This window comes from Sabethes cyaneus, chromosome 1, assembly GCF_943734655.1.
Source record: "Sabethes cyaneus chromosome 1, idSabCyanKW18_F2, whole genome shotgun sequence".
In the NCBI taxonomy this organism is placed as follows: Eukaryota; Metazoa; Arthropoda; class Insecta; order Diptera; family Culicidae; genus Sabethes; species Sabethes cyaneus.
The window spans coordinates 114,811,536-114,834,969 of NC_071353.1; the positions used below are offsets into that span (position 1 = coordinate 114,811,536).

General features: G+C 40.3%; 1 protein-coding gene across 1 annotated transcript in view; it reads right to left on the reverse strand.

The window, feature by feature from the left end:
* Positions 1 to 11,768: 11,768 nt before the first annotated feature.
* Positions 11,769 to 23,434, reverse strand: part of LOC128746134 (hemicentin-2) — a 145,191-nt gene continuing 133,525 nt past the window's right edge. Inside the window, exons 9-11 of the mRNA XM_053843183.1 lie at positions 22,568 to 22,687; positions 22,286 to 22,456; positions 11,769 to 12,340 (exon numbers count right to left, since the gene is read on the reverse strand). Of these exons, the coding sequence (XP_053699158.1) occupies positions 11,769 to 12,340; positions 22,286 to 22,456; positions 22,568 to 22,687 (863 nt within the window). The remainder of the gene's footprint in view (positions 12,341 to 22,285; positions 22,457 to 22,567; positions 22,688 to 23,434) is intronic.

Consider the following 23,434-nt stretch of genomic DNA (forward strand, 5'->3'; position numbering starts at 1 on the left):
TGAAACTTGGAGGACGAGCAACGAGCGGAGAGATACGAAAGCCGCGATGGATAATGCTCGAGGAGGACTTACGAGTGCTCCGAGTTTTCGAAAGACGAGTGCCAAGAACGATCTTCGGAGGCGTATAAGAGAACGGAGTATGGAGGCAGAGGATGAACCATGAACTTTCTCAGCTCTTTAGCGAAACCACTATTCAAAAGGTGGCTATAGCTGGGCGGATACGATGGGCAGGGCATGCTGCAAGAATGCCGGACAACTACTCTGCAAAGATCCGGTAGGAATAAGACGAACAGGAGCGCAGTGAGCAGGATGGTTAGACCAGGTGGAGCAAGACCTGGCGGAGTGTACTCGGTGTGTGAGAAATTGGAGAGCAATAGCCCGCAACCGAGTTAAATGGAGAAACCTTGTTCAACAGGTTTTGTCTTAGGACGGCAAGCTACTTAAACGAGTAGTGCCAGGATGAATACCAAGATGCCCCTAAAGAACAGAGCTAGTCAGTTACTCACTAACCGTATAGAATAGCTTAAGCGATGGACTGAACATTTTGAACAATTCTTTCGTGATGAACGAAACACGATCACATTGACATTTGACAAAGACCAACCAAACCAGCCGTGTTTGGTTTGGTTGCCTACAGTTTGTCGCATTAATCGTGTCAACTCAAAGGTGACATCACTAGTTGAAATTCAAGTAGTAATCAAAAGAATCAAATCCAGCAGCGCACCAGGGATAGACTATTTTATAGCTGAGATATTCTAGGCTGACCCATCTTTGTCAGCGTAGATGATGCATCAGGTATTCAGCAATATATGATAAACCGCAACTTTTCCAGTTGATTGGATGCAGGGCTTATTGATCAAAGTCCCTGAAAGGAAACATAACCGAATGCGGTAGCTGGCGTGGCATCATGTTGCTCTGTATTAGTTTTAAAGTTCTTTGTAAGGTAATTCTTAACGGGGTCCAGGAGAAAATCGACGCTACTCTCCGGCGGCAGCAAGCTGGATTCCATGCTGATAGATCAAGTGTAGACCATACCACAACGCTCCGAATTGTATTGGAATAGATCAACGCATTCCAGAACGCTTTTCTGCTAGTGTTCGTTGACTTTGAAAAAGTATTTGACTGACTCAATCACGAAAAAATCTGAAAAACACTTAGGCGTAGAGAAGTTCCAGATAAGCAAACGCGTGGCAAGTTGCCACTGGCAACTAAGATTTGGGATTTTTTTCGAGGCCCATATACTCAACACCAAACGAGCTCAGCGAGAAATGACACTATGTATGTGTTAGCACTCTCTCACCTCTTTTTGCCAATATTTTTTGTTTTGTTGATGCTTGGCCAGTTTTACTTAAAGTGGCGTCAAAACAAGAAGTATTTCGGGAGCGCGTTGTACACTTTCAAGAACTGCCACAGAAATCTCGACAAAAAGTATATGGTACAACTTTTAAAAAGCGAATATGTTGCGGTTTCGACTATTTCCCATATACTAATATGCCTAATAACAACTCCAAACTCGTGTTTTTTGTCTTTGACCTTGAAATGCGGTCAGGCATTAATATTAATATTTTTGAAACGGTGGAACGGTAGGGGAAAGTAATAATTTTTTTTTGGAATGGTGGGGAAAGAGCGGGAAGGTGAGGCGGGGCTGGGGGGGGGGGGGGGGGGGTGGAATTATTGGTAGCTACGCTTAACAAGTTGTCGTTATGACTCCTACCTTTTCTACAATGCTGGAAGGTTAATGGATTGAACTATAATCTAAGATTATAACCGGATTCGCGCCCACAACACCCACGTTATTTTACTCCACTGGTTTTTATTTACTCTTTTCTTGGCGTTATTTTTGTTGATTTGTCAGCAGGACGTTTACTCTTCGAATACCTAAAAATAAAAAAGAAAAAAACTTAGCCAATTTAATTCTACTATGTGTATTTTATTCACGATAGATACGTATTTCGCCTACGACTTGCAGGCTTCCTCAGTGTCTGTTTTCGAACTGAGGAAGCCTGCAAGTCGTAGGCGAAATACGTATCTGTTGTGAATAAAATACACATAGTAGAATTAAATTGGATAAGTTTTCTTCTTTTTTATTTTTAGGTTTCGTATTCTACTAAGACGCTCCAAAAACTTCAGTCTTCGAATACCATTAGCTTTAGGTGAAGGTAAAGAAGGCAACGTTAAGTGAATTGGAATCATCGAATTTTGATTCCGTTAGATCCATTTACATTTACATTTACAATTTACATTGATTGTGTTATTCGAATGGCACTTGTTGGCTTCTTTTGACGTGGGAGGCTCTGTGTTAGACAGGATGATCTCAGATTCAGGGATAATTTTTATTACAGGTGTACTCTATTTCGAAAAAGACTCTGATGAAGCCTGCAAGTCGTAAACGAAATGCGTATCTGTCAGAATAATAAAATAGTTAGTCAAATTTAACAGGAAAAAGGTTGGTTTTTTCATTCAATATTTCTAAAATCTATTAAGACACTAAACAGAAGAACTTTAGGCAATTATGAGCACTGTGACGTGTGGCCCTTTTACCCCGTGAAAAATGGCCCGTCTTACCCCTAGCTAACAATTTTCATTATTTTGCTTTTATCTCTCAATCCGTACTATTTATATATATTTTCCGCCACACGCAGAACAAGAATTGCCCAATTAAAATCAGTGGTAAGAGAAACGTCAAAATACTTAGCTTTTTTTGCTGAAAAACCTTAAATTTGTTGTTGCTGAAATTATATCGCATGAAGACACTGCGAATGAAAAGTTTGTTTTGATTCTAGTTTTGACGTTGGATACGGCCGAGTGCCACAGGTTGTCTCGAAAGTGTTTAGATAGGCTAATAAACAAAACATACTGGGGCATTTGTAGAAAATTTACGGATTTCTTGACGAAATCGATGTGGTCCCTCTTACCCCGCCGGGCCCTCTTACCCCTTGTTACCCTACAACAACGTGCAGTATAAAATACCAGACACGCTGATTTGCTGCTTATGCTTATTAGTTATCAGGAATGGGTAGTTTAATATACAAATTTGCAATTTTTCCTCACAGTAAAGTAGAAAACAACTCCCCTGTCCCCTCATTGCATAGCCAGAAAGCGGATAGTAATATTCGCCATGATTGTACAACATTTCGCCGAATATCATTTTGCGGAAAACCTTAAGCGGAATGTACCATTTCACGGAAAACTTTTTTGTGGAAAGTACCATTTCGCGATCCTCTCCTTACTCGCTGTCGCTCGTTCCAGGAAACCCAGGTAGACCTAGGAAAACAAATAAACCTAGACAGTAGTGATTTCTGCGGGGAGTTGCCTCCCCCCAGTGGGCGGCGCTTCCGACGGCGGGTCGCCGGCAACACTCGCGGCCGTCTCGTCCTAAATGATCTAGAGTTACTACAGATAGTTTTTGTGGTCTTGTTATTGACTAATGTTTTATGGAAGAGTCTCGGATTTCTCGAGTTCGATTAGTTTTTAAGTTTCGCAAAAATTTCTGTTTTATTTGTATGAGAGTCCATATCCCCCTACCACAGGGGTGAGAGGTCTCTAACTCTCATAAAATAAATTCAAGACTCCAAAATCTCCCACATGTCAAATTTGGTTCCATTTGCTTGGTTAGTTCTCAAGTTATAAGGAAATTTGAATTTCATTTGTATGGGAGCCCCCCGTCTTAAAAGGGGAAGGGGTCGTAATTCACCATAGAAAAAATTTCTGCCATCTAAAACTCCCACATGCCAAATTTAGTTCTATTTGCTTGATTAGTTCTCGAGATAAGAGGAAATTTGCATTTCATTTGTATGGAAGTCCACCCTCCTAAAGGGGAGATGGGTCATAATTCGTTTTCTAAAGAGGAGAGGGGTCTCAATTCACCATAGAAAAAATCTTGCCTCCAAAACCACTTACATGTCGAATTTGGTTCCATTTGCTTGATTAGTTCTCGAATTATGAGGAAATTTGTATTTCATTTGTGTAGAAGCCCCCCCTCTTAAAGTGGGGAGAGGAGTCATAATTCCCCTTCTAAATAGGGGAGGGGTCTCAATTTACCATAGAATAAATTCTTGTCACCAAAAACATCCACATGCCAAATTTTGTTCTATTTGCTTGGTTAATTTTCGAGTTATGCAGAAATTTGTGTTTCATTTGTATGGGAGCCCCCTCTCTTAGTGGGGGAGGGGTCTCTAACCATCACTAAAACTTTTCCTGACCCCAAAAACCTCTACATGCAAATTTTCACGCCGATTGGTTCAGTAGTTTTCGATTCTATAAGGAACATCCGGACAGACAGACAGGCAGACAGAAATCCTTTTTTATAGGTATAGATTATTATATTTATAACATAATCTGCTACAAACTGCTAACAAATTGATCAAGAAGCAATAAAAAAAATAAATTTTTAACAGATTCTGATACTTGTAACTCATTTAGATATAAATGAGTAATACAGGGATACCTCGATATAAGACAACCTCGTTATAAAACAACCTCGATATAAGACAATTTTTACCTCGATATAAGACAAATCCCTTTGACATAGCTGGTAACGAAACCAGAGCTAATTTTCCATCCCAAAATCGGCGCCACGAAGATGTTCATTATTTTAAAAATAACTCTAAAAATTGTAAAAAAACTAATAGCTCAAACAATAATAAATAGTTCAAAAAACGTAAACACACAAGACAGAGCAAAATTGGCGACCGGTTATGCAATTTTTTTAAAAAAAGTCATGTTTCGATATAAGACAATTTCGATATAAGACAACTTTTTGAAATTATAAATTGTCTTATATCGAGGTATCCCTGTACGGGTTTCGCCACTAAACATGCTAAATATCACCCTTATAACAAAATATGTTATTTGCAACAAAATTAGTGTAATTAATATGATTATTTCAATAGTAAATGAATTTCGTCGCATAACATTTATTGTATTTGTTAAAATATTTTTATTTGCTGTCATATGTTTGAAATAACTGGAAATTTTGAAAAATAGTTCAGTTTGACCAAGAATGCCGGACAACTATGCCGCTTTCGTGATTTTGGATGAACTGAAGCAAGAGAAGATTCTCTAACCTGCTTTTCAACATTGCCTTGGAAGACGCAATGCGAAGAGCAAACGTGGAAAGGAATGGGACTATCATCACGAAATATCATATGCTTCATGGTTTTGCAGATGATGTCGATATCATCGGAAGCAAGCGTAGAGCAGTGGAAGAGGTCTTTAGGCCTTTTCAAATGGGAAGCAGCGAGATTGGGCCTTACCATTAACAGCGTCAAAACGAAGTACATATTTGCTGACAAGGAACGTGGGAGTCCAAATAGTGTTGGTGCCGAGGTCGAGCTGGATGGGGAACGATATGGAGTAGTGGAGGAATTCATATACCTTGGTACGCTCGTGACATGTGATCACGACGTAAGCCGCGAAGTGAAACGACGGATTGCAGCCCCGAAGCGAAGCTCCCTAGTTTGTATATTCGCACAAAATTGGCGCTCTACAGAACACTAATCCTTCCGGCGGGCCTGTACGAACATGAATCAAAGACGCTAAAGGAAGCTGATCGACGAATGATTAGAGTTTTGAGCGTAAAATTCGAGCGTAAAAACGAATGGAGTGTGGCGCTGACGCATGAACCACGAGCTGTATCAAGTATACAAATATTCTGATATAGTGAAAGTAGTACAATGTGGCAGGCTACGGTAGGCACGTGGTCAGAATGCTCGACGAAAGAGTAGCTAAAACTATTTTTAGCAGAGAACCTGGAAGAGACCGTAGATTTCGGGGCGGACTTCGCATCCGATGAATGCACGCTATCGAGGACAACGCACGGCCAGCTGGTGTTCAAGGGGTTTGGAGAACGGCAATCCAGGACTGACAGTACTGAAGAATTTGCTTGTTCTGCCAACTGCGATCTGATCTGAAAGGCAAGCTCAGATAACTCCAAGGCACGAGGTCTCATAGCCAATGTCACAAAAACGACGCTAACAATACTTACAATCTCACAGTAGCTGTACAACTGGTTGAGGAGGGGCATGTTTATCTAGATTATGCACAAATCAGATCCTCTCATTGAACAAACCATGAATTTGCGTATTGGCGAAGATATCTCGCAAACTGGTGATCTTTGTAAACCACTGCCAGTGATACATCAGTCGAAATTAGTGGCTTCACACTTGAATCTTCAATTTGGATCTCCATCGCTAATGTAGCCAGCGTCAAAAAGAAACAGGGATTCGTGTACACAGATGGAAGTAGATAGGACATACCTTGTAGAGTGGAGCGAGAAAAAAATGTTTTAATTCTCTTGTGACAGCTCACTCGATGAAGAATTTACGCAGAAGCAGCTGCAACATTTTAAGTGAACGTCGAAAAATAGTACCGTCAAACGGGGTAACTTGCAACAGTTTTCAACTATGAGTTCAAGTAAAAACTTATCTGTAGCACATTTGAGGACATTTAATTAATACAAAGTTATTAGGTCTAGGATAGAATAATTTTACATATTGAGAAAAAATATGCGATCAATATTGGCTGTTATAGAAATTTTTAACCAGTTTGTTGCTAGTTACCCCTTCAACGGGGTAACTTGCAACAAGCAATATTTTTTGGAATTTGAACGAATTTAATGATTTGTATGAGTTTCTTTTGACTTCAATATGCAAATGTTAATCCGACTTGCGATGTTTAATGCTTTTGCTATGAATATACGCATAAATGTCCTATGTCACGTAGCGTTGGTAAAAATAATTTATGAGCCCCGTAGTGCAAATTACGAATTGAAGTTTTTATGTTATTCATGCAGTTGATATTCCATGTCTGGATCCGATAGAACCGCCTTCTTTAAGGACCACTCACATATTACGTAACGCTCTTAGGGGAGCGGGAGTTGGGTGACAACGCATTACACGTCGTAAATCTACTATAAATAATTTCTTCGCGAAGGGAAGCGGGGGAGTAAAAATTCATCGATATCTTGTTTACGGAATATATGAATGTTCATTACGTTACGAGTGATCGTCACTAGACACTATCATATTGCTGAACGATTTCTCTCAGTGAGGATATCTTCTTTTTGGCCTCTTCTATGGCCATTTTCAGTATAACCCGAAAAAACTGGCATATATCCGACTTACTGAAAGCATCTCACACTCTTCAGCTGTGCTTTTAGTATCGCTTGATGCAAAATTAAATGATAACTTGCCTCGTGTAGTTAACGGAACACAGCTTTTTATATCTACCAGCTGTTGCAAGTTACCCCGTTTAAGTACTTGTTTTACGAATAATGTGGCAACAAGCAGGATAAACAAAACTTGTTATCATAAATCAATTATTTTGTTTCCTTATTATTCACCTTACTATAAAAAATGTATGTTAGGCATCTTTTATTTGAAGTGCTTGTGGGCAAAACAAACGTTTTACAGACGAAAAACTGACAATGAATTTGATACCATGTTGTGAGATTTTTTTAAAATCCCCAAAACAGCAGAAAGTTAACATAACAGCATCTAAGGCTTTTTTGAACTGTTATCAACAAGATTCGGTGACTAACATAGATTGAAAATTGAAGTAACAGTTCAAAAAATACAATAAATTGAACCGATATTGCGTTGTTGCATGTTACCCCGCTGTTGCAAGTTACCCCGTTTGACGGTACGTTCTTTTGTGTGAAAAAGCAGAACCACCTTTCACCAGCACAGATATTGGGGAGAGATTAAAAATAAATACTGAAAATAACTCCTATTAGGGTATTTACGAAGTTTGTCAAAAAAATCAGTCATACATTTATGTAGAGATGGATACATTTTTTACTATCCGACAGAATTGGCAGAATTCTGTAAATACAATGTGTTCAGGAGTCATGTCTTTATTGATATCAAAGCGGCATACGATACTGTTGATCGAGACCAGTTATGGTAAATGCACAAACACGGTTTGCCAGGCAAACAAAGGCGACTGATCAGAGATACATTGGATTGAGTTATGTGTTTCGTGCGCATCTCGGAGACACTTTCGAGTCCATTTGAGACGCAGCGAGGGTTGAGATAAGGTGACGCGTGTATGGTATTCAACATCGTTCTTGAGACGGTGATCCAACGAGCGGGCATCAAAACGAGCGGCACTAATGTAGCCAGGTTTTGCAGATGACATTGATGTCGTAGCCAGGAGCGGCGTCGAAAGAAAACCGCACAACCCACGGACGATAACGGTTGACGGCGACAAACTAGAAGTGGTAGATGCGTTCGTAGGATCATGGGTTTGGTATCATTGGTGACCGGGAACAATAACACTGTTAAGGGGATCCAGCGGCACATTCAAGCAGGATATCGGGAATATTTTTCCTGTCGCAAAACACTATGATCAACGAGCATACGCTAACGTACGAAGCTGACAATGTACAAAACTCTCATTAGATCGGTACTTCACGAAGAACATACATGCCCTTGGCGTATTCGAGTGGATCCGCAGGTGCAGCGGACGATAATTGACGGAGTACGAACTGAAATCGGAGTGTGGTGAATTACAGGCACTGCTTGGAGAGATTCCCTTCGTACATCTGGCGAGCCTGACGTGTCGTAAGGATGCCTGATGATAGTGTGACCAAAACGGTACTCTTCCCACCGGCACTTGGAGCAGAGGGCCCATCGTACAAGATAGCTCGACCAGATCAAAAGCGTAAAGCGAGTTGCGACATCTGAGACGCATAGGAAATTGGCGACGAGTGACCCAAGATCGATTTTAATGGAGACGATTGTTTGAAACAGCACGAGTCACCCCGGCTCTATGCTGAAGGTGACGACAATGACATTTGTTTTTAGGAGAAGGAATTCCTACTAATCTATTTTGATTAATATTTTTCAACAAAATGGTATGCATATAGTAGGGTATGTTGCTGCTTCATCTTTCGGAATCTTTCGGTCTTCGGTATGTTGCTGCTAATTGCCTTTTCCCGTCCTATCTAACACAAATTATTAAAAACATCAGCATTTTTATGACACACAATGCAAAACTAGTTATTCCCTAATATTTTAGTTTGTTGTCTATCATACGCGATCAATCAAAGTGAGCTGAGATTTATTTAAATGCTTTTTATCATTAAAGAAGTCCTACCAGCCAAATTCCATACGTTTTTTCGTGCGACGAAGAAGAAAATGTCGACTAATCGTTTTGATTTCCGTCATTCATAAATGAAAATAACTCATACAAGGCATTGTTGCTATTCTACAGCCAGGAAAACTTGCCTGACTTGCAGAAATTTTGCAGAATAACATTTGTCATGCCGTCCTACACAAATACATGCGCGTTAGCTTCGTAAACATTGTTGTGATTTTTAGTTTGGACGATGAAAAACTTTGATGGACGGATTTTAAAACGGTACGACGAATTTAAGAAATGAAGTCAGTTGCGTAATTTCAATAATATGCTTTGATAATCGCTTTTCAATGATTTCATTGTTCAAGTTCACGGATCCGAAGTTAAGTTTGGTTTAGTCAAATCAGCACAAGAACTTTTGGAGTATTCATTAAATTCATCCAACAAATAATGAAAATTAGAATGGCTTTACTTACTACGACGGGAATTAGAAATAAGCCCTATGAATTTTTTTATGTCATCAGGTGGATCGTAGACAAAAAAGGTAAAGGGTAAAAGTAATAATCAATAACATTGCGTCTTGCATTTCGATATTTTTCAACAATTGAAAAATTATGCCGCAAGCTTATTGAATCCAACCACGGCCGAAATGCGGATGCGGAAGTGAGTGAAAACCGCAGAAACCATCAAACAACACCTTCCGCCGGTCGGAGGCAACCAAACGAACCACGTTATTGGAGCCTTCCTTTAGCAGCTCGTTAAAGCGTCGTCATCGTCGTGCTGTCTTGGGTTGCGCGAGTGCTACCTGAAACCGAGCCGGGTAGTAAGGAAAATCAGGTGAACGATGCGACCGGATTACTATACCGGGCCTACATTTCTCCCGGCAAAGGTGGAATTGGCCTTCGTTGTCGTCGTCGTCGTCGTTCATATCGTTAGTTCGAAGGTCTGTGCTTGCGTATAGTAGTAACACAGTCGGTGAATCCTGTCACGACGACGACGATGGCAAACGACCGGGCTAGAAGGATGTCGGTATTAAATGGCACAATATGATATGATAATTATATTTTAATTATGAAGTCATTATCATTGAGCTTCTGTTGAGCTCCATCTAGCGAGTGAATTAGAGAGAAACAGAGAGAGAGAGCGTAATTTTACGCCCACACGGTTTCAGGTATGGTAACGATGGATGACAAAAGTTAGAGCGGGGCGGCAGGATTATCGCTCGAAACGGGAAGTCGGGAAACTTGAGCTAAATCACAGTTTATGATGTTCTTCGAAAGGGCAATGGAGACGGAAATTGATGATTGGATAATGACTTCAACTGATGGGCTCCTGAGGGTGAACGGATGGGATTAATCGGGGTCGTTGCTTGTGTGATTCTCCGAACAATCCCGTAAGTAACAAGCAGACAGCTCAGACTGTAAGATTAATTTCACATACGCAGTATAAGCTAATCTGAATTGTGGGCTAGACAAATGTTTAATCCAATTGAAAATCATTATTTTCCTACTAATAGACACTGAGTATCTGTTATAGATTTCCATTCCGTGCGTCACTCTGTGTAACAAACTGAGCGAAGCGAGACCTTTCCTTGAAACGATATAATTTCGGAGGAAAAGTGTTGAAATTGAACAAAAAAAAAAAAAATGGGAAAATTATCTACCCACTTAACACTCCATTGACTCGCTGCATGGGTGAGCGGACAGAATTCCGAAGATATGCCGTCATCGGATGATTCGCAAACGTGCGACAAAGTGCAAAGCCGCAGGAAATTCCAGTTGCAAAAGTTTTTCCCATACCGTCGTCGTCGGTCGCGTTCTTGCCGGGGCCGACTGCCACCACTTGACTGTGCAGGATGGAAAACCGAAAGGAAGACATTATCTGCTGAACCGCAAACTAACAAAAGAAAATCGACGGGCAGCCAGTCGCCACGAAGCGCATCCGCAGTGGCAGTGGCATCGGTTGGAGATTTATAGATCTCGTGTAAGTGAATCCTTTGGTCCTGCATATTGAATAGAGCGCAGTTTGGCGCCGAACTATTAGCTAAAAGTGTGAAGCAGCCTGTGGTGCGAAACGTTTTTCCTTGTATCTTTCAACAGAAATTATACAGATGTAGAACAGAATAATTCATGATTTTTCTGTAGGAACTTACTGCAGTAACGATAGCGAGGGTTTAGCAACAATTTAGCGGCAAGCTTCTACCGTCGAAATCTCATATAAGTTATAGCAACAAACTGATGTTACAAAGAACGGTTCTCCCTCCTGTGTGCATGCAGTAATAGTGATACATTCATTAACATATGCCGCGTAACAAAAATCGGGAAACTAACTTTTGGCCTTTTGTTGTTTTGTTTGCATCCGCAATATACCCTATCTTATCTTATCTAAACATCCTTCAATTATTACCGCAATTTACATCCAATATACAACAGCGAACCCGTTTCTCGCTTTTCGTTAGCACACTGCCCTGCGAGGATATATTTTCCCCTCTATTTATCGTTTATACTAAATACAGTTCGGTAACAAAAACAGAACAATGCCTGTTCCCGTCCCGGAGCGCGCGTAGTTGTTGTTCTCAATTTTAGAGCAGACTTTGTCCCCTGTTGCTCCCTCTTTGTCAAAACGGGAACGCTAGTCTAAGAGAGCCTATCCATTATAATACTCGTACCTGCGGCTGTCATTCTTTCCTACCCTAGGTGCCGTCGGCAATAAATCGCGAACCAACTGCCGCCCAGAAGAACCAGCAGCAATCGAAGCAGCGCTTCGGAGTCCGCAGTACCGCTAAACTGTCCTCGGGCTCCGTTGCTACCTTCTAGACTTCCGTCGGCCCCCCGACCGGGAGGAATAACGAACGGTTTTCTCGTACCGATGTCATTCATCAGTGCTATCAGATTTTTGTTGTTCCCGTTGCTGCCACCGGTGGCCGCACTGGAGCCGCCATTGTTGCCCCGGCCTCCGATGACAACACCGTTGATACTGTTCGGATGATCCAGCGAGCCGAACGGTGATCGAGCCGTCGGCCGACCTCCGTGATGCTGCTGCTGGTGCGACTGGTGATGGTGATGATGCTGGTGCTGTATCGTGTCAATGACCTCGTCGAAATCCTCGGCCGATCCACCGCCATACTGCTGCTCTTCGTCGTCCGGCGGGTAGGATAATTTCGATTTGCTCCCGGGGCCCGTTTGGCCGGGCTTCACGATATCGTTCTGATCCGTGCCGTACTTTGGGGAGTACACTTTGCGGTTTGGTCCGGGAATTTCTGCAAGGTGAAAGATATTGGGAAATATTATTATATCAGGTGATATCAAATTAACAGGGGATCATCATCATCATCATCATCATCATCATCATCATCATCATCATCATCATCATCATCATCATCATCATCATCATGATTATTTTATGACGGTTATAAGCCGTTCGAATGATTGTTTTTTCATTGTTATTTTTCACAGCATTCTATCAGTTTTCCGACATCTTTTTGATATTTTGTTGTAGTTTTTTGGGTAGTCTTTTGTGGCTTCAGTCCTTTTCGTGCAGTCCTTCTGTTCTTTTAATTGTTTCTAAATGTTTGCTAACGTGTCTTTTTGTCGTATTTCTATTGTGCTTTTATCGTTCTACTGTCATTTGTGCGGCGGTTTTCCATCACTTCATTGTTATTTTTCTAAAGGTTTTAGCTGTTATTCATCTAAAGGTTTTTATTCATTCTTCTGTTAGATTCAAATTGCCTTTTTTCTTCATTCTACCTCACCTGTAACCTCTCAATTTGTATTGTAATTGTCTTTATTCTGATCTTGTTGAGTCGTTTTTGAGCGTTTTATTGTCATTCTTTTTCATCGCTTTTCTATACCTATTTTACTGTCATTCGATCGTCTACCTTTGATTTGGTATCATTTTTATTATCTTTCTGTAACTTTTCTATTGATCTTTTAGCCTGATATCATCCATGAGGCATCTATATATTCCACTTTTGCCGGTTTCTTTTTATCTTGATATTGTTATTCCAACACTTCTCCGACATCTTTCTGTCTGATATATGTCATCATTGAGTCTTTAGCCCTTTGCTAGTCTTACACGTAATCTGTTACTTACTTACTTACTTATGTGTCCATGTCCGCCGGTCCGGCAGAACAAAGGGATGAAATTAGAGATCTCCACTGCTGACGGTTACCCGCCATGGCTTTTACCTGTCGCCAGGACAGGTTCTCGTCTACAGCCCGGATGTCGTTGGCTAAGCTCCGTCTCCATGAGCCTCTAGGTCTGCCTCTTCTACGCTGTCCTTGTGGATTCCAGTCGAGTGCTGCTCTGCAAACCTCGTTCGCTCCTTTCCTCAAGGTGTGTCCGATCCACTTCCACCTACGCTCACGAATTTCTGTGGCTATCGGCCGTTGATGACACCGACGATGGAGTTCCTCATTGGATATCCAATTATCAGGCCACCAGGCACGAATAATGTATCGCAGGCACCGGTTAATGAATACCTGCAGTTTTTGCGTTGTCTCCGCTGAGACGCACCACGTTTCGCAGGCATACAGCAGTACGGATTTAACGTTTGAATTAAAGATTCGGGTTTTCGTACGTAGAGTGATCTGGTTTGAGCGCCAAATGTTTCGCAGACCTGCAAAGGCACCCCTGGCCTTCCCGATCCATGTGGCTATATCAGTCTTGGTACCACCATCGGGCGTTGTTTGGCTACCAAGATATTGAAAGACGGCTACCTGATCAACTTGTTGTCCCGCTACTGTAAAGTTGGTGGAATTGTCAGTGTTCACTACCATAGACTTAGTTTTCGCTACATTGACTGTGAGACCTGCTGCCTGGGAGCTCTCGGAGAGGTCGTCTAACTTGCTCTGCATATCGTTTCGGCGTTGTGCGAGCAAGACAATGTCGTCGGCTAGGTCGAGGTCATTTAGCTGCTCCATCGTTAGAGGATTCCAAGGCAATCCTCGATTTGGTCTACTGTCAATTGCTCCAACTAATATCTCATCCATAACGATGAGAAACAGAAGCGGTGATAAAATGCAGCCCTGTCTCACGCCAGCAGTAACCCGTCGGACAAGACGCCGTCGTGCAAAACCTTGCACGAGAACGCCTCGTACTGAGCCTCGATGAGATGGACTAACTTATCTGGAACTCCTCTACGCCTAAGTGCGCCCCAGATGTTTTCGTGATTGAGTCGGTCGAACGCCTTTTCGAAGTCAACGAACACCAGCAGAAGAGAGTCCTGGAATTCGTTGATCTGCTCCAATATAATGCGGAGCGTTGTGATATGGTCTACACATGATCGGCCAGCACGGAATCCAGCTTGCTGCCGCCGGAGAGTAGCGTCGATCTTCTCCTGGATCCGGTTGAGGATTACCTTACAGAGTACTTTGAGAGTAATACAGAGCAACGTGATGCCACGCCAGTTACCGCATTCCGTTAGGTCTCCTGTCTTAGGGACTTTGACCAATATGCCCTGCATCCAGTCCACCGGAAAAGTTGCGGTTTCCCAAATATTGCTGAAAAGCTGTTGCATCATCTGGGCTGACAAAAATGGGTCAGCTTTCAGCATTTCGGCTGAAATACGATCTATCCCTGGCGCTCTATTGGATTTCATACTCTTGATGGCTGCTACAATTTCATCCAGCGATGGCGCCTCCGAGTTCACGCGATTTATTCGACGAACTGTAGGCGTCGTACGCTGCTGGTTTTGTTGGTCTCTGACATTTGAAACTCGGAAGAGTTGTTCAAAATGTTCAGTCCATCGCTTAAGCTGTTCTGTACGGTCAGTCAATAGCTGACCAGCTCTGTCTTTTAGCGGCATCTTTGTATTCATCCTGACACCACTAAGGCGGCGAGAAATATCGTACAACAAACGGATATCACCATTGGCGGCGGCGGTTTCTCCTTGTTCGGCTAGGGAGTTAGTCCAGGCTCTCTTGTCCCGCATACAAGCACGTTTAACAGCCCTCTCCAGTTCGGCGTATCGTTGACGGGCAGCTGTCTTAGCCGATCTGGTCCGCGCTCGCTCAATGCCGGCTTTCGCCTCTCTCCGCTCGTCGATCTTCCTCCAAGTTTCATCCGAAATCCACTCCCTTCGCCCACTGCGCGCTTTGCCGAGGGTTTCATCACTGGTCGTGATGAAGGCGTTCTTGATGCCGGTCCATTGCTCTTCGACGGTTCCACCAGATGGCAACTCCGAGGCTCGAGATTCAAGTTGTTCAACAAAGGCCCTTTTCACCTCAGGATTCTCCAATCGGCGGACGTCGTAGCGGCACCCAACTTTCTCCTCCCGTCGTTGGACACGTGCGACGCGCAGACGTATCTCAGCGATAACAAGATGATGGTCGGATGCAATGTCAGCGCTGCGTTTGTTGCGTACATCAAGAAGGCTCCTTCTCCATTTCCGGCTGATGCAGATGTGGTCGATTTGGTTTTCTGTTCGGCCGTCGCGGGAAACCCACGTGACTTTATGTACTGGTCTATGGGGGAAGAGCGATCCACCAATGACCATGTCGTTATTATCACAGAATTCTGTAAACAGCTCCCCGTTTTCGCTCATCTCTCCTAGGCCATGGCGTCCCATGACGCGTTCAAGGTCCGCGTTGTTTGAGCCAATCTTCGCGTTGAAGTCGCCCATGTGAATTTGGATGTCCCCCTTCGGGATTTTCTCAACCACGCAGTTCAGCTGGCTGTAAAAGCTCTCTTTCTCCTGCAGGTCGGCAGCATCTGTTGGCGCATAGCACTGGATTGCCGTAAGGTTCCTAACCCGTGTTCTAAATCTGGCAGCGATTATTCGCTCATTTATTGGTTCCCATTTCATCAGGGCCGCACGTGCCCCTGGGCTCAGTAGGAATCCAACTCCTCTTTCTCGAGTAGCATTTTCACCTCGTATGCCAGAGTAGAGCAAGACTTGCCCGGATGATGTCCTGTGTTCGCCACTACCCGGCCAGCGGACCTCGCTCAGCCCCAGGATTTCAAGCTTCAGACGGCTAGCTTCCCTTGCAAGTTGAGCCAGCTTGCCCTGCTGGGCAAGGGTCAGTATATTCCATGTTCCGATTCGTGTCCGTGTTTTCATGCTAAAGGTCGTTGCCAATAATCCGGAGAGATTTCTTCTTTCATTTTCATTAACTTTTTGTGTGTTCTGGTACAGTAGGCTGTTAACCTAAGGTCCTTATCCCGCTGATGGGGCTGCCATCTTAATGTGGGCGGGAGCCACTGTGCCCCCTTTCCTGTTAGCATACGACAACCGAAGTTGCGTACCCCAGCCGGCACCTCGTGGAGGTAGGAATAGGAGTTAATGAACAGAGGTTATGGAATGCACATGTTCACCCTTTGCCAGCCACGTAATCTGTTACGTATTTGTTTAACTTTTTCACCTTTTTCGGCAGTCTTTTACGCGTTCCTGTCGTTGCATAATGGACAATATCGACCGTCAAAACGGAACTTTTTGAAGCCGCTATTTTCAAAGGGTAAAAGGTGACTTTTCGAATGTAAAAAGATCACGAGAAATCGATTGGTGATGGTCTTATCGCACGGAAGTGACGAGAAATTAAATTTGAATTGAAAAAACATTCTTCTACTTTCCTTACTATAGAATTTCAATTTAGAGACAGAGTTTGTAAATTATTAATGGTGCGAAATGGGTTACTTGTCGTCATTTCCGCACGTTAAGTCCATCACCAATCGAATTCTTGTCATTTCATACATAAGAAGAGTCAACTTTTACCCTTTAAAAAAATAGCGACAGCAAAAAGCTTCGTTTTTCGGTCGATTTTGCCCACTGTGTGTTGTTTTATTGTCAAATTTTAGGTTATCTTCGGTTCTACATAAAACACACCGCCTACATAAACACGGTCGCCATTTAGTATATCTTTCTATCGTCTTAAGGTTCGAACATGCATAATTGATTTTTGGGACTTTGAAAACAGATATAAATGGTCAAAATAAATTTAAGTTCATAAAAATATATTCATTGTGTTCTGATAGACTGAGAGAGAATGAAGTGAGAATAGTTTAATGAACACAATTATTATTTTTAGCATAAAAACTCCTTTTGATATCTTAAAAATCAATGACGCGTGTTTGAACCTTAAGACGATAGAGAGATATTCCAAATGGCGACCGAACCACATCGAATTGTGGAGCCAAACATGACAGCTGAAATAGGATGATAGGAAACAGAATGATGGTATAGAACCAAGGATAGCCTTATTTATATTATTTTCTGTCTCCCATATGTCAGTAGATAGTGAAAGGGGAAACAAGTCGTCATTAACGGGAAACTAGCAGCCATTTACATTTTTGTCGGAAAGCCCAATTTCGGAAGCTGTTTTTGGGCACAAAACAGGGGTTCTGTATTAAAAAATTTATTCACTGCATTCTTCTTGCCAATCTGAACACAGCGAATACAAAAAAATTGCTTTTGAAATGTACAAAATCAATGTTGACTCATTTCACCTTAACTTTTCGAATTTCAGAATCAATTTACGACCATAATATAAGCTTAATATGGCTTTTAAAAATGTTTTCACTGCATTTTTCTTGCCAATCTGAACACATAGAATATATTTACATGAAGAAAATTTGTGTTTCAATTGAAAAAAAAAATACTGCTCTCGAATTTATGAATTTCAACGACCCATTTCTCGTTGAAGAAAGTACAGTACACAATCATGGAGCACACACAATTGTGGGTGTTTTTTGCTTTAGCTGCTAATTTCCGTTTAATTATCACCTAATGATTGATCAGTGCTAGTTATGAGTAACAAGTTTATCTATCAATTAGTATAATATTCATGCATTAATCGGCAGATAAAGCTAAAATGACCCATATGTATGTGATGTGTGATCCATGATTGTGGACCGACTGCAGATACCTATTGTACAAATAAAAAAGCGTAAAATTCGTCGTCTTCTTGTCGCCGGTCAGTTCTTTCATTTTTTTAGTTCATCGTATGTCGTTTTTCTGTTATATTTCTTTTGTTTTCTTTGCAATTTGGGTCACGTTTTTGTGTGGCCTTTTTGGTATAATTCTGTCATCTTTCTGAACATTTTTTGTTATTCTAATTTGATTTTGTACTGTCGCTTCGCCGCGTTTCTGTACCCTTTTTTCTTCTATCTTCATATATTTATATCTACTGCTGTGCTAATTGCATCTTGTTTTTACCTTTCTGGCCATTCTTATAGTCTTTTTATTGTTATTTTAACGCTTTTATTCAGCTTTTTTTGCTAACCGTCCGGCTACTGCTTTTTTATCGACTGCCAGCCATGTTTTGTTTTTCTGTGTGTCGTCAATCGGTTTATATTCTTACTACCTTCATATTTGTTTTTTTCTCTTTTATTTTGAACTTATATTGTTTGTTGTATTTTGTTTTCTACTTTCATTCCTATTCCATTTTTGTCTTTGTTGTTTTTTGTTTTATGTATTCGTTATCTGCTATGTTTTAATTGAATCTTGCACATGTTTTTGAACCTTTCTGTCATTTTCATAACGCTTCTTTAACTTCTTATTATCGTCGTTTCAGAGTCATTCTTCAGTTGTAACACATTGTCTTAATATTTTGTCATCTTTTTATATTCTATCTGCCGTCATGCTGTGTCCTGTTTTGTCATTTTATATGTAGTAAAAATTCGGCTTTGTTTTTCTACTGACTTTGTGTTTTATTTTTGGGAATTAGTTTCGTTTTTTACCAAGGTTCAGTTGCCATTTAGTGGTTTGCTAAACTTTTTGATGTCTTAATGTCAAATTTCTTATTTTGAATATCTTCTGACACTTCTGTTGTCTTTTAAGCTCTTTGTTTCTTTTATCATTTTGTGTTTTAAACATCGTATCTTTTCGCTGTTTATCTTTTCCTTTTTTAGCTTTTTAGTCTTTAGTCTTTTTTATTTTGGTTTGTTAGTCTTTTGGTCTTCTAGTCCTTTTTCTTTTCTAGTTCTTTTTGCCTTCTTTTTTTTTTGCTTTCTAGCCTGTTTTGTCTTATGGTCTTTTTAGCTGTAGTCTTTTTTGTCTTCTTGTCTGTTTGCCTTCTATTTCCTGTCTTCTCGTCTTTTTTGTCTTTTTGTTTTCTAGTCTTTATTGCCTTCTACTCTTTTTTGCCTTCTAATCTTTTTTGATTTCTACTCTTTTTGCCTTCTAGTCTTTATTCTCTTCTTGTCTTTTAGTCCTTTTTACCTTCTAGCCTTTCTGCTTTCTATTTTTAGCCTTCTAGTCTTTTTTTCCTTCCAGTCTTTTTTGCCTTCTAGTCTTTTTTGGCTCCTAGTTTATTTTGCCTTCTAGTCTCTTTGGGTTTCCAGCCTGTTTTGCCCTTTAGTTTTTTTGCCGTCGTCTTTTTTGTCTTCGTCTTTTTTGTCTTCTAGTCATTTTGCCTTCTAGTCTTTATTGTCTTCTAGTCTTTTTAGACTTCTAGTATTTTTTGCCTTCTAGTCCTTTGGTTTTTTGTCTTTTTTGTTTTATTAGTATTATTAGTATTATTTGTCTTTGTCTTTTTACCTTTTATTTTCTAATATTTTTATCTTCTAGGCTTTTTGCCTTCCAGCTTTGGCCTGTCTTTAATTCATGTTTTTCTTTCATGTTTTTCTTCACAATTTTTTTCGCCTTTTTGTCTATTTTGCCTTCTGGTTTATTTTTGTTTTCTTGATTTTTTACCTTCTAGTCTGCTTTTTGTCTTCTAGTCTTTTTTTGTTCTAGTCTTTTTTGCCTTATAGTCGTTTTTGTCTTCGTCTTTTATTGCCTTCTAGTCTATGTTGATTTCTAGTTTTTTGCCTTCTATTTTTTTGTTTCCTTCTATTTTTTGTTTGTTTATTTTATCTTCTAGTCTTTTTTGTCTTCGGCTTGTTTTCCTTCTAGTCTTGTTTTACCTCCATTTGCTCTCTACGCCTTTTTGTCTTCTAGTTGTTTTGCCTTCCAGTCGTTTTACCTTCTAGTCTTTTTTGTTTTCAAGTCTTTTTTGCCTTATAGTCTTTTTTGGTTTCTATTTTTTTTTGCCTTCTAGTCCTTATTGTCGTTTAGTCTTGTGGTCCTCTTTTGTCTTCTGGTCTTTTTAGTTGTAGTCTTTTTTGTCTCCTAGTTTTTTTGCCTTCTATTTTTTGGCCTTCTCGTCTTTTTGTCTTCTAGTCTTTTTGCCTTCTATTTTTTGCCTTTTCATATATTTCGTCTTCTTGTCTGTTTTGTCTCCTAGTCTATTTTGCCTATAAGTCTCTTTGGCTTTCCAGCATTTTTTGCCTTCTAGTCTTTTTTGTCATCGTCTTTTTTGTCTTCTAGTCTTTTTGCCTTCTAGTCTCTATTGCCTGCTATTCATATTTTGCCTTCTAGTCTTTTAGTCCATTTTACCTTTAAGTTTTTTTACCTTATATTTTTTTTATCTTTTAGTTTATTATCTTCTAGTCTTTTTTGCCTACTGTCTTTATTGATTTCTAATCTTTTTGCCTTCTAGTCTTTATTGCCTTCTATATTTATTTGCCTTCTAGTCCTTAGTCTCTTCTGGTCTCTTGGTCCTCTTTTGCCTTCTAGTCTTTTTTGCCTTCCAGCCTTTATTGCCTTCTAGTTTTTTTTTCTTCCCAGTTTTTTTGTCTTATAGTTTTTTTTTCTTCTAGTCTTGTTTTACCTTCTAGCCCAACGGTTACCAACCTTTTTTGTTTCGCGAACCCCCTGGTGAAATTCCCTGTACTATTTTGCAGAGAACTAAATTTTTGCCTTCTAGCCTTTTTACCCTGTAGTCTTTTTTTGTTTTCAAGTCTATTTTGCTTTCTAGTCCTATGGTTTTTTTTTATCTTTTTTGCTTTCTAGTCTTTTTTGTCTTCGTCTTTTTGGCTTGTTTTACTCTAACTACTTCTAACCTCTTTTGCCTCTTAGGTTTTTTGCCTTCCAGTTTTAGCCAGTTTTACTAAATTTAGACTAATATTTTTATTTTTTTTTGTCTTTTTAGTCTTTTAATCCCATTTGTCTTTAGTTTTATTTGTCTTTAGTTCTTTCGTCTTTTAGTCTTTTTTTGTCTTTGGTGTTTTTCTATCTCTTAAGAGTATGAAATGGGGAAGATAACTCGGAAGAAGCGCCCAACATTGCTCCTGCCTTCCCAAGCTCCTACCTAGCACCTCTACACAGCCATACCTGGAAATACTCCAATTTGTATAATTGAGTAGCCAAGCTAAGAGGTGCGTGGTCGTGTGGTTTACAGTTCCTAACCTTAAAGTTTTAGGCAACCGTTGACCCACACGATTTTACTTTCAAGTGTTATATTATTTAACCTAATATTCTTTTGCAGATGGTGTCTTTAATCTACTTTCAGAGACCGAAATATGGCGTTATTTCCTTGGCCAATTGTATAGCCTGGTTTCTAGTCTAAATGCCATTAGTTCATTCCCGACCCGAGCAACGATACTCCAAACGACTGTAAATAAATCATTATCTTTTTGGGAAGCGTTTGGTACGGGAGGTCCACGCTTTCTTCCTTCCCCTTGATTTCAAGGGGTTGTATAGAATTAGGTTGAGTGAAGTTTTCTGAGCACCTTAGTAGAGAATACGAACCCTGAAAAAAAGAAAAGAAGAAAAAAATTTCCAAGTTAAATTCCACTTTTAATATTTATTCACGGCAGATACGCATTTCGCTTACGACTTGCAGGCTTTATCAGTGTCTTGTGTGTTCGAAAACAGACGCTTATGAAACCTGCAAGCCGCAGGAAAAATACGTATCTGTCGTGAATAAATATTAATGGTGGAATTTAATTTGGAAAAAGTTTTCTTCTGTTCCTTAATTTCTAGCAGAATTGGATAATAATTGCTTGCAATTCTCCCTACGGTACATGCTGCGCCGTTGACAGGAAAAATGATTGATTCAAGTCATTCGTCATTTTTCAGGATGCTTGCAAGTATTGGCTGCGTTAGTATGAGATTAGATTAGATTAGATTGGATGTTTTTATCTCCTAATTTTTTGCCTTTTATCGTTTCAGATCTTTTGTTCTTTTTATCTTATGATCTTCTCTATTTTTCACTTTTCGTCTCTTTTCGTCTTTTTTGTCTACTTTGTCAGTTTTTCTGTCTGTATTGTGTAATAAACGTATGTTAGGTAGCGAATGAAACATTGTTCTTTACCATTCTGTTCATTTTTTTGCTTTTTCGGTTATTTTTAATTTTGTCTTTTCACCGATAAATTTACCGTTTTTTTCAATTTTGGTTTTATACAAAGCGCGACTGCTTTTATTTCTTAGCTATAGAATGCTTACCATACAGTCGGATGCTGCTGTCTACTTCCCCGAGCGAGTTCTTCGCAATGCAACGGTACGAACCGACGTCCTCCTTCTGGAACGATCGAACCGTCATCGACATTTTGGTTTCGTACAACGATTTGGTTATGTCCTGCACGTGGTATTTTGGTGACGATACTATCATTTCTCCTTTGTGCAAACGGTTTGTTAAGGGGGGAGGTGAGGAAAAACACAAATGATACAAATTGATTCATGTAGATTGCATCTGTCAGTGATTTTGTTTTTGCAAATAATAGTTACCTGTATCTTTCACCCAGTAGTTGATGGATTTCGGAGATGCCTCTACTTGACACTCGATCGAAACGTCGGTGCCGAGGGGTGCTCCAACCAGCTGATTCGGCACCTGTATGACTGGGTGGACTGTAAAAATTGTGGAATTGAAATTTCATCACTCCAATTTCTGTTAAGTGTAAAGCATAGAAGTGTGTAATGATTTTTTTGTGAGTAACCTTAGAAAATTTGCTCCCAACAAAGTAATAAATCGTTTGCTAGTTTTAGCTCAGGAAATTTATTCACGAAGCACGAATGTTAATTCTAAATGTTTTACGGAAGAATACGCACTGCCGGCTTTAAACGGAATAGCCTTTCGAGAGGACGCATGCCAGAGACACGTGCAGGGGTTTTTATGCCGGTCACGAAATGGTAAAACACACAGACTAACCGAGCCGAGCAGATGGATGGCGTCTTCTTGTCGTCTTTCCCGACATCTTCCTTGTTTGGAGTGGGAGCATTGTGAAATGACTTCGGTTTGGTTCGGAAAAGAACTCGACGAGTGACACATGGAACACGTGTTGGTGTGCTAATTTAATACAATTTAGCCATTGGTTGGTATATGCGTCGTGTGAAACTACATATTGGTCTTGACAATTTTCTGAAAAACTGCAAATCTGTTTATATTTTACCATTTCGAAACACGTATGCATCCAATCTGTGCAGACCAACTCCAGTTGTCAAATTTATAATAAAACTGATTTACAAATGAGATTTGTGGCAAATATGCTTTAAATTCGGTTGCTAGCCAGTAGACGTGTAGAAGTGTAGTTTGCAAGCACTTATTGCATTCTGTCAGAAATATCTGCCAAAACTTTTGTCTGTGGAAATGGAACG